The sequence below is a fragment of the Haemorhous mexicanus genome, chromosome 9 (genome assembly GCF_027477595.1).
Source record: "Haemorhous mexicanus isolate bHaeMex1 chromosome 9, bHaeMex1.pri, whole genome shotgun sequence".
NCBI lineage: Eukaryota > Metazoa > Chordata > Aves > Passeriformes > Fringillidae > Haemorhous > Haemorhous mexicanus.
The window spans coordinates 21,060,931-21,073,434 of NC_082349.1; the positions used below are offsets into that span (position 1 = coordinate 21,060,931).

Here is a 12,504-nt window from a genome sequence, read left to right on the forward strand (position 1 = left end):
ATTATGCATCTATCCTACTACAGTTCTACACTTCACTTCATCTCAGTGGGAATTTGCCTCTGCACCATGAAGAACAGGATCCAGTTCAAGAGACTTGTAAGTTTGAATGTATATTTAAGCATTAAGTAGTTTTTAGGCTGTATGGCAAATATTCTTGACTTTAAATTTGTTCAGTTTTTAAAAAACTTCATGGACACTTCAGGTAATATTCAGAGCTGCTACTTCCTCTAAATGTCTCTGTACCACAGAGTGGCACCCAGCTGGTGGCCCATGGAGAACCCGGGCAGCATCCCAGGCTGTGTCCTGAATGCACAACAGCTGCTCCTCAGCAGCAGCAGTTGGTGCAGACCCAGTAACTCACCCACACAGCTTCAAAATCAGGAATCAGCCCTCCTGACTTTTAAGTTTAGAAGGTCTGCACCACTGTTCACAGTCACTTAGACCGTGCATTGAGGGGAAAAAAATGAAACCTCTGAAAATACAGGTCAGTCTGACTAGTCAGGAAAAGCATTGCTAAGGGAAGGAAAAATGTATGACAAGGAGCAACGTACCTGAAGTTCATTTATTCATTGCCTGTGCTTAACAAAGGCACTACCCACACTCAAATGCCCTTGCTAAAATGCTGTGGCTTCATTTTTCAGACTATCAACAATATGCAACATAGAATCATAGAAAGGTTTGGGTTTGAAGTGACCTTAAAAGATTATCCAAACTCTCTGCCACAGATAGGGACACCTTTCGCTAGACCAGGATGCTCAAAGCCCCATCCAGCCTGACCTGGCAGGAGCAGGAAGGGGGGAGACCACCACCCAAAAAAAACCTTTGCAATACCTCAGAAGCATCTGACAGACTTTGCAAGATGTCACTCGGCTGAAGGTGTGCATTTTGAACTCATGAAAGCTTGTATCTGCATAGTCTGGCCGGATGTTTGACCTAAAAACAAAATTTGAAAATTTGCATTAAATCTAGAATATGAGGCAACATTCACAGCATGAAATCTTAATCCCCAAACAATTAGGTTTTTTTAACTTTAATGTTTTTCACAAGAACCAGAAGTATGGACTTTACCAAACACCTCGAAATCAAATCTGGATTATGGTATTATGCAGACTTCTTAAATATGCCCTATAACAACTACCTTAGCTGTGACAGAAAATAGAAAATTAAACATCTGGTTTTTATTCTTCTTTGAGTAACTAGGAACATTCTCAACAATATTTTAGTATGTGAATGCACAAGGAAAAGCAGCTCACAGCCTGAGAAGCACAATATTTGAAAACATTAGCAACAAATTTAGGACAGTTAGGTCATAACTATGCAGCAAAATACTAGATAACCTGAGTGCTTTCAAAGCAATTAGAAAATATTCACCAGGGTTTGGTTAGCCCTGTTTAAATGTGTTGCACAGTGCCCACAGCTGCAGATGCACACAGAAAACTAAACAAAAGATCACTATTCACACTGCCAAGATACCAACACAATACTAGCAGACTTATTTCCAAAGATCAGATTTATGTACAAAGCACTGGTTCACTACTCTGCGTGTGTATTGTTTACCTTCCCTACTGATACCTTTTAAAAGCAGGAGTATAATTTAAATGTAAACCATTCATCATTTGTTGTACCAGTGACTGGTTTCAGACTTAAATTTTATTAAGTAATCTAGTCAAATTTTTGTCATCTGTCCCATTTCCAAGACTGAATGGGAGAATAGGTATTTTAAGTTAATTTCTTTTTTTTTTTAAATTCCATAAGATCCCCAAACTAGCTTAACACTGTCAAAATCAGTAATGCTGAAATGCTAGGTACATAATATTAATCTAGACTGTATCAGACAAGAAAAAAAAATTATAGTAATGGTTAATTAATATTTTACTATTATTTATATTAGAATGTTTAGGACTCCATAAATTCCTGGTATTTTTCTATCAAAAACATAGCAAGGCATGATGCATAGGAATTAAAATAGGAAAAAATAATGAGGGTGGGAATGCAAGAATCTACAGTACTCAAAGGAAAAACCAAAGCTTTTTGCAACATAGAAAATTACATATTCTTCCATTAAAGTTGGAGATACCTATAAGTTTCATTCTTCTGTATTATAAATAACTTCCAGACTAAAACACAGACCAGCCACAAACTGCAGTGAAACAGATAACCATGCAAGCATCACTCCCTCTTGGATGGAATTAAAAGGCTTCCAAAAAAAACATTCAAAGAATCTGTTTATGTACCCAGTGTCAGAAAGGTCCATCTTGAAATCCACCTGCTGAAAATGAAACTGTACTCAAAAAGCAAAAGGAATTTTGCTTCTATGCCTGAGAATAACCTTACAATCAGTACTGTTTTAACTACCTCACTTGTGTCTCTCTTTTCTGCTCTAACATGCAAGATGTCAATTCCACAGCTCCTGCTAACTGAAACAGGTGTGCATACTACCCATCCACAGCAGGAAGGTACAGTAGCAGGATAAAATTAATCTCATCAAGTAAAGAACTTTTCAAACCAGGAGAAAAATAATTATTATTTTTTGGCTGTTAACTCGGTGCAGCCTGTATTTCAGAGGGCTGCCAAAACTTCTTAGGCTACACTCCAAGCAATCCTGGGAAAACCCTAGAACAAGGTGCAGTACTTCACTCCCAACAAAAGCTCATTTTTATTGACCATTTGGTTCAGACCAGGACATCTTGCAGAACTGTGTTCAAAGTATAAGCCAAAAATGCAAGACTCATGAGATTGAAAGCATATCAAATTAAACATAACAACTTGACCATTTTTCAAGAACAAACCAAAAAAAAAACTCCATTCCTTTAATTAGAACAGAATCAATCTTTAAAAATAATACGCATAAGTGGATCAAAATAAAAAAACATTACAACCTTCTATAGACAGTAGTTTGACACATGGATGTAACTACACAACTTTCTTCCACATGTAAAAATTCTCTTTCATTCTTCTCTCAGGCTATCTTCCACAAAGATTGAAGTGCATGAACTACTGAAAATATACCTCCCATTAACAGAACAAAGATGATAGACTATTCATTCTTTGTTATATTAAAAGCAGTATTTGAAAAGAACAGTGCAAAGTAAGAAACTGTATACTTTGGAAATGGTCTGGAGACAAAGTGCTGTAAAGTGAAGCACAACACGGAAAGATAATTAGTGATACAACAAAACCCAGAAAAATAAAATCAATGTGTGCTGTCTACTGCTTTTGTAGAGGTAGAATAAGGAAAGCTCTGTAGAAGAACATTTAGTGCAGTGCTACTGTGTGCTGGAAGACTCTTGCACATTCTGCAACCAGATCAGCAATGCTGCATTATGGCAAATCCAGCTGTGTAGTCACATCAGACAAGGCCAAGATGATGCAGTATAGCAGCATGTATGGAGCAGCAAGCCTTTAAATGTAAAGTCAGAAACTTAATCAATCTAGGGATTTGATATTTTAGCTTCCAATATATTTTCTTTTCCAAAATCAAATACAACACAAAAATAACCCAACCTGATTAATATATTTAAGTTTACAACTAGAGATAAAGCACAACTCATCTGTGACTAAGTCCAAACACCACAAGGACCATAGGAATTCTTTCCCCAAAAAACCTTTCAAACTGAAAATTACATACTATGTTTTGAGTTTTCAAATACAGCAAATAAAGCTGATAATGTGAAATAGTCATGGCATAACATACAACTTTTCAAAGCCATGTCCCACCATAAAGAAGGTCTTTTGGTTACAGCATGGAAGCCTTACACTGGTACCCTCAGAAGAGAGAGCAGAGCTCTCACAACGCAGTAAAGGGAACATTTCATTCTTTTCAAATCTTCTTTTCTCTTCTACTTTCTGACCAGTGGGCATATTGCAAGACAGAAAAAAATCCCCAAGTATTTATGTCAATATTAATTTTTGAGCCTAATATTATTTCACTCTTTAGAAGAAGGATTTCTTGTTGGAGACAAAAAAAAAAAAAAAGCCAGATGTAATTGTTAGCAAAATTCAAAAGTATTGAAGCAATTAACAACATTTATTTTGGGGCTCACACTGGGCTCCTTCACTATCACAGTAGGATGGCCAAGCCCTCCTGCAGACTCCTCCGTCCCTCCTACCACAACCACTGCTATTATGAGGTACTCCAGGCAGCAAAATAAATTTTCTATTTCTGCTGTCAAACAATCTTGATGAGTGGCCAGAGCAGGAAGTCACCCATACACCAGAAATACTTAATCTGAAGTAAATAGTGACACAGAACGTGTTCCTCGTTTAATTGTAAAACTTTTTTTTTATGAGCAACAGCACTGTGGGGAGGGAAAAGTAGTCTGCCTTTGTCTCTTCTACTTTCTCCCCAGGCAGTTTTAACTTCCCTACCCTAGCAGAGACAAAATGTCAATGTGAATATGTTATTAGGACAATTTTTCCAATTCTCTCCTCAATTCAGCACCAGAGGTTTTATAAGGGACAACCACAAGTGTCCTCCCTTGCACAGTGCTGGAACCCCACAACCAGATTTACTCCAGTCACTACTGCAATGTCCTTGGGCTGCCCCTGAGCCTTCTGAGCAAAGCTTTCTCTTTCCAATTTACTTCCAGAATATTAGTCCCACTGGGACCAATTCACTGCTACACCACCAAGCCAGAGACCTGCAGGTGTGTATCTCACGAGTCTGTCACTTGGACATGCAATTCTTGTCTCTGCACAAGCCACGGGAGCCACAGTTCCAGAGGCAGAACGACCATCTTCTTCAGTCATCCTCCATCTCTGAGCAGTCCCTTTGTCTTCAAAGTTTTGAAAGTTCAGTGTAGAAACTACTTACCCAGGTATCTTATTCAATTGCCCTTCATATAATCAGCATATGAAATATTCCCCTTCTAAAAATATTCTCTCCACATTTGCAATGCCATTTCTTTCTACTGACTTGTTCTTTTCAGAAGAGTAAATTGATCATAGGCCAATCTCATCCCACCCACATAATGCAACACCTTTATAAATGGTGTCAGGAAGTGTCACGTTATCAACCAGCCCCCACAAGCTTCTGCAGACAAAATCCATTCCAGTAATCATCTTTGTCTAGATTAATGGCACAGCTGACCACAGTCTAATGATATAGATAGCCCAAAATTGTCTTGTCAGACAAGACATCTAGGTGCTTATTCCTATGCCTACAGAACAAGGAATAAATTCTCTTGACTATCCTGCCTCAAAATACCAAAAGTAATTGTTCATATGAAAAAAATGAAACCATTTAAACTACAATTTTCTCACACTAGCAGCTGGGATAACACATCAAAGACTTAAAACTCGTGCTTAACCCTCAAAACACAAATATGTCACAATGAAAACATAAATACTTAAGTCAAAAAAAACCAAGAACCTTGGCATATCCAACTCTGTAAGTACTGTGCTCTATTTTATAAATCTGAACTTTGATTATCTTTGATCTAAACTGCTGCCAATGTGTATATGCAATGAAGTGTACATCATTAGTATCAAGCAACTTAGGTTCTAAGATTTGTTACTTCAATTTCCTTACTCAATCAAAACCATATTCTGATGAGAAGACATTTAATTCAGGATGTGTCTGAAGAGCAGTAGAATACCACAGGCATTTGGCTCTCTTATAGCAACAATTTAGGGTTTTATCAGCATTCTTACACTCATGTTTGTTTCCTACAAGGAAAGCTATACAGAGTACCTTCCACAATAGGTTGGAATAAACAAATAAATTACATCATCTTCTTTCATCTTACAAATATTCTTTTACTGTCAGGTAAACTTCTTCTACACAGGTAGGGCTTACAAAATAAAATGCACCAGGAAAATTACTGAGCATTCAGCCACAAAACTCAATCTCTTCTACAAAATATGTAATTACTACAGATGTTTCCCAAGAGAATAAATAAAAGGCTGAGAGACAGGAGGAAGGGGCTATATACTAACCTATTTTCCCAAGTGGAAAAATAATATATTAAAATCCAATTAACCCCATAAAGTCTTCATTTCCAGAAAGGACATATTGCTAAATATATTAAAAATGAAAAAAGTCTTGTAGCCTTATTTTATAATTTTTTCTATACTGACTTTATCTTTCCTTGCATATTTAGCAGTTCAGATATTTCAGTACTAGCCTTGGAGACCAAGAACTATTGTCTCACATTTGTCTTGCATGGACATACTACTGAAAGCTTACAGGCTGCCAAATCTAACAGAAATATAATCAAGGGATAAAATGAAGTATTACATTTGTTAGATTAATTACATCCTTACAGCAAGTTTAAATATTAAATAGGAAATTAATAAATTGCAAACCACAGGGCCTTTACTGAAAAAGAGTGCACAGAAGAGAAAAAGTGGCTTTATGAAAATGCAAAGAGTAGAAGCAAATAGAACATGAAGCCTTTGGCTCCTGGTTAGGAATGTCAATCTTGTAGCACAAAACAACAAGAAACTATTCAGCAGCAGAGAGCACTGCACATCTACCATCTATGGCTTCACCTCCAGCAAGGAGTTAAAGGAAGGAGACTTCAGAACACAGCACAAGGGAAAATACTTCCTTCTTCTATTATAAATCTATTTACCTTGCATTTAATGCTACCAACCTGCAAGGTTCAGTGCTGTCCTCCACTAGTCTCTTTCTCACTGTATTTTGAGGGCCTTTTCTTTTAATTGCTTCCCTGGCAGCTTTTCAATACCAGCTTGACTTCAGCAATTAAGACCTTAACAGATTTCCCCCCTCCCTGGGTCTAGGCCACTGAAAAGGTGTTGCTTAAATCCACTACAAACAATTCAATTAATGTTGAAAAATTGCTGCTCTGGAGTACTTAATTAAAAACTCAACTTCTCTTTCCCAAACTTCAAGTATTTTTAAATTAAACTTGTTTTTCTTCTTAAACTGGAAAGGAAAATGTATTACAGGAGAAAAAAAATCTTCTGAAAAAGTTGGATATTCCCCAGATATATGCACACAAGAAGTACATCCATGCTTAATCACAGAGTGTGGAGGAAAACAAGGAATGAACATTTCACACAAAGAGAAATGCAAAAGTAACCCTTTGTAAACAGATCAAGAAAGTTCCTTTCAAAAGTGAATTGGCTGCAAAACAAGAGGGCATCAGCAAGAGCAGGTGCTGAGCCAGATGACCTTGGGTGGATCACTGCTGTTAAATACAGAGCAAGCAAAGGCCTTGTGAACATTGATAGAATCAAGTCATTCTTAGAGGACTGATGATAAACCTCTTGGGTATCACTGAGGCCCAGAGAAGTTCCTCCACATGTGGCAGATGTCTGCCACAGTCCAGTGGCACTGGCATCTTGGAGAGCAGAGGAACCTCCTCTTCACCCAGCAGCATTCCCACAGCAGTTCTGTGAGTAACATGAAAGAGCAGCAATTTCTTGGGTTGGAAACAGGCTGTGGAGCAGCCATGGACTCTGCATAACCGTGCAGTGAGACAGCTGCCTGCCCTTTGGGGTTGACAGTTCTCCCCAAAGGAGGAAAAAAAAACATGCTAGGAAGTTTTAATTATACTTCTTATTTTTGGGTTTGACTTCTTTTCATAGAAAAATTTTTCATACTATTCAGATCACGTCACAAAGATCATATTCCCATCTTAGTCTCTCCAAGAAATGCAACCGTGTCACAAGAAATTATGCAGAGTTGAGTTGTATGTATGTGCTTGGAAAATGTCCATCATTTTGGAAATGCATTGTATTTGAAACTGAATAGCCATTTCACTTAATTAAAACTTGGCTTTAGAGAATAGTTAATGCATGTATGCCCACCTGTGAGCCCAGAGGCATAACAAATAAGGAGATGCATGAAGTATCAGATAAAGAGCCTGCAGTGAATTGCAATTGTTTTAAGTACTAAAAGAAGAAATACTACAGGGAGCTCAGATAAAACTCCATACCTTGAACTCTCCTCAACTCTCAACCTCAAATCAGACCTTTGTATTTCAGAGCTGATGTTATTCTACACTCGATGTTATGCTTATAATAATTTAAAATGCTCCATCCAGAACGGTTCAGAATTATGGACACCCTGAGCACGAACTGCTGAAGATCATTTTCAAGTGTATGTGATATGAAATCTGATGCTGTACTCATGCAGCATAGCTGGTAAAGGAAACAGCAGGTGAATACCTCTGGATACTGGAAATTTTTATTCCAGGTTTAGTTATTGTATAAATAATTGGCATCACGGCAGAAAATGCATCAGTAAACCCAGATTTAATGCAACTATTTCTAAAATACTAGTTGCTAACAGAAATTTTTTATGAAGACATCCTAAGTTAAAATTCCTAGCTTGTGGCAAAGTGACCTCTTTTCAATATTTTAAGCACCGTAAAATCCAGCCATGACAATTGGTACTAAGCATCTCAGAAAATTTTGGAAAATTTTACCAGCACTGAAATATTGCTACATATACAAATGCTATCTAGACAGTGTTAAAAAAAAAAAAAAAAAAAAAAAAAAAAACCACCAACCCCACAACAGTAGGTTATTGTCAATCAGGGCTAAAAGCTCTTAGCCAAACCTCATATGAAGAATTTCATGCCAAGTAGGTCCCAAGACATGTTTGCCCTCACTCCCTGCTGTGACTCACCCTTAGGATCCCAGTCCCTACAAACAGAGCCAGCCTTACATTTGCACTCTTACTTTACACTCCAACCATTTCAGTTCTGTGAAACTATCACCATTTCAACTGGTCACACAACATGCTGTCATCTAATAGAAAGGCATTTGTGCAACAACAAAGTAAAAGGGCAGAGAGGAAGCCCCAAACAGGTAATTTACAAATAAGTAAAATACAAGTAAGTGTTCCTTTTTGAATCTTTACAAGGACGTTGTTATTTACAAAAAAAAAAAAAAAAAAAAAAAAAAGGCATGCCTAAGGGATACTCTCACACTCTCACAAGAGGTGAGCAATGCCATATTACAAAGGATGGTTTGATTTGCAGCTTCTTTTTTACCTTCTCTTCTCAGGAGCAATGCTGATTCCTTACAGCTAATTCATTTTATCTGTTCCAGCTCAGCTGTTATATATCAGAATCATCTTTGAGAATGCTATTTACTGAAGTTATCAATCAATCAATTCTCCATATGCTAATACTCAGACTTTCTGGTTTGTCACATCAAAGAGTCTTCATCAAGACGACATGTTATAAAATTAAATTAACCATATCACAAGTAAATTGTGCTTTTGATCAAGAACACGCAACTTCTTAGAATTTGCTAGGAAATTTGCTTATTTGATCATATGATGAGTGGCTTTTTTGAGATCAAGGAAATTATCTTGTTAACTTTTTGGAAACATACTGCATTGTTTCAAACAAGATAATTGCTTTCCTTTTTCTTTTTCAGTCTACTTCCCCAGAAAGCATGGGAGATGAACTGTTTTGAGCTAATCTATTCCTGCATAACATTTTTGAACACTACCTGAGAGGAACAAAGCTCTGTCACACATCAGTATTTGTAAATCAAGAGCATCTATTCTCTATATATGTCTATGTTCAATGGCTGAATCTTATTTCTGAAAGTTCTGAGTCCTACAAATCCAAATTTACCAAGCTGCCTGTATTGGTAAGCTTTAAATATTTTATCATATTTACACTTAACTGAAGATAAATCTGTGTTTTGGAGTCAAAAACTCTGAAAATACAGGATTTATACAGCCATTAACTTGTAAATTATTTGAGAAATAGCTATATGTGCTAAGAAAAAAAGGTAGCATTTGTTTCCAGGGAGAAGCTATGACATCTATTCATATAACCAGAGCATCAAGACAAACATGTAATGCAGCATTCCATGTTTTAATACTGAAAAAACTCCTCTCACAAAAAAGGCCAATATTAAGATGGTGGTACTTTATTTTTATGATGTAGTGTCACTACAAATTTATTTCACTGAATTTTAAGAAGCACTAATTTTCATAGTAATATTCCTCAGATATTGTAAGGTAAGTTGTAAAAACTTAAGGATTGGGATATTTTTGGGTTTTGTGAACTGGAAGACATAATACTGAAGTATATTTATCATCTTCAGTTGTTTACCCACTGTTTTCATAAATTCTGGTTTGCTTTCACATTTTACACTGTCCTTACACTGTGCTCTTAATCATATCTAGCATCTTCACACACTTCTTGCTGTGTCTGGAATAATCTAGAGAGATTTTATAACTATAAATATGTTGCGAATGATTGCTTATAACCCTGAAAAACATTTGATCAAAACCAACTGGAGTCACAGCAAAGAACAGGCAAGCATTCTTCCTTAACAGACATGAACTTGGCATTCATTTGTGCAGTACTGCAATACTTATACTGATGAAAAAAAACCCAGGCAGACATGTTTGTTTATTGCTTTGGTAACCTGTGTGAGGTTGGTACAAGTGCAACACCTCTGCAGGTTATTTAAAAAATGCAGCAGACATCTTAAGGCTTTTATGATGCTCTGATAAGAAAGCTTTAATTTAATATGCCAGTGTTCAATATGTCAGAGCTCAAATATTCTCTCAGAAGAAAGCTTAATGCACATGCATTATTAATGCACTGAGGGAACAGATCTATTGCAGTGGAATCTGACCAATGTCATTAGTCACAGAGTGCAAAGCAAATGTGAAAATACAAATGATAATGGGTAAGAGGACACTTTGCACCTACCTTGTGTCTTGTTCTAGTTTTCCTTAAAATTTAGAAAACCAATGAGCAATTTATGTAGTTTTCCTAGTCTAAATTGCTGTTCACACACTTACCAGGTTTGATAATCAATGAATCTCAGGATTCTTTCCTCACTATCAGATGATATGTTCTGTGTCCCTCAAGTTACAAGGTGTGAATTTATGTTGAATAGAAGCAGCAATTTTTCAAAAACATGTTGGACTCCACCTGAACTGCTGCACAAACTCTCTAGTGACCCAAAACAAAGTACAGTGTAATTAAAACTAAAACCACTATTTTGTAAAGGCTGTACAGCTTTCATGTCTGAAATCTTTTATTTAGGTATTTAAAAGAAAAATCAGATTCATTAGCTCCATACAATTAATGCATACCCTAATCATTATAATGAACCTGTTTCCCACTGATTTTTCAGGCATTACTAATTAGACGTGACATTAATATTGCTATTTCAGCTATGTCAAAGCAGCAACTACAATCACAGTACTTCAGAAGGTGAAATTTTACCTGTTCCTCTGCCTGCAAGATCTTTTCATAAATTTCTCCGTCAGTGAAAGGCAACAGTTGAGTAAAGCCTAATTAAACGGTGTGTTACAACACTGTTGCAAGAGACTTTACAATATTGGTTCTGTGTCTCTTGAAATCCAGCAGGACTAAAGCTGACACAGCCCTGAGCAACCTAAGCCTTGCAGAGGACTGAAGCCAAAAATCTCTACACACCTCTTCCAACTTAAATGCTTCTTTAAATTGCATTTATGTGTAAGATGTTTCTATACTCAAGTCAAGTTTGCTGACAGTCATTTTTACAGTGGATTACAAAACCCAGTTGAGAAAGGCTTAATTAAATTAGGAAAGTGGACAACATAATGACAAAATAAATTCAGCACAAAAGAGCATAAGATATTACATGTCATATTACACTAATGGATTCAAATATTGTCAGTGGGAAAATATAAACTGCAGCCTTGCATGGGAAAGATCTCTGCTGTTGTGGTGATGAGAACACACACCTGCTTCATGCTCTGCTCTGATCAAGAAACAAACCACACACAAAGTATTTAGTGGACGAAAGGGGGTGTTCAATGTCAGCATGAGACAGATGTAGCAACAATCAACAGATTTTCTTTCACTATTTATTCTATCATCTCACGAGAAAATAGAAGAATTAAATTCTTCCCAACAATGATGAGAAAAGCAGTTGCTCTATAATAAGAAATTAAGCCTTGTAATTAGTCAGTTAAGTAGCAATATAACTGAGGTACATCCATAGAATATGTACATATGCTTACTACAGAGGAGGAACACTTCACCTTTCAAGGAGTATTTTCTTTTTATAAAAAATGGTTAGCATAAATTCATTGACACAAATATTAGCCAACTGTTTTTAAAAATAATCATTTTTAAAACCAAAAAGCATGTGTAGAAGAGCTTTCTAGGGAAAAAATATCAATCAACACTCCTACCTTTTAGCATAAGCTGAATAACATGAAACTATTACATATTTGTTCTGATTCTTCTGGTGTTTTCAATAGGGGAGGAAAAAAATTAGACAAGATGCACTACTAGAAAATATAAAAGATTTGTGTCTCACAATCAGTTTTTGAGATTTTAAATGACCTAGTTATGGCAAATAAGCCATGCACTTTATCACACTGCTGACAAAGTTTCATTTAATACATGATGTCTCTAATTTGGCTGAATGGGAACAGTAATTTGGCTGTACACTTCTATCAATATTATCCTGGATATGGAATGACTTTGCATTTAAACCAATGCTATTTGACACGCTAGACCAAATTTAAACATTCCATGTCTGGGACAGTAGTCTTTGCAG

General features: G+C 36.4%; 1 protein-coding gene across 2 annotated transcripts in view; it reads right to left on the minus strand.

Annotated features, from left to right (window-relative positions):
- The window catches only part of VAV3 (vav guanine nucleotide exchange factor 3), a 144,344-nt gene that overhangs the window by 58,986 nt on the left and 72,854 nt on the right, over positions 1-12,504 (minus strand). For both annotated transcript variants that reach the window (XM_059854419.1, XM_059854420.1), the window contains one exon: positions 832-933. In XM_059854419.1, coding sequence (XP_059710402.1) covers positions 832-933 — 102 coding nt within the window. The remainder of the gene's footprint in view (positions 1-831; positions 934-12,504) is intronic.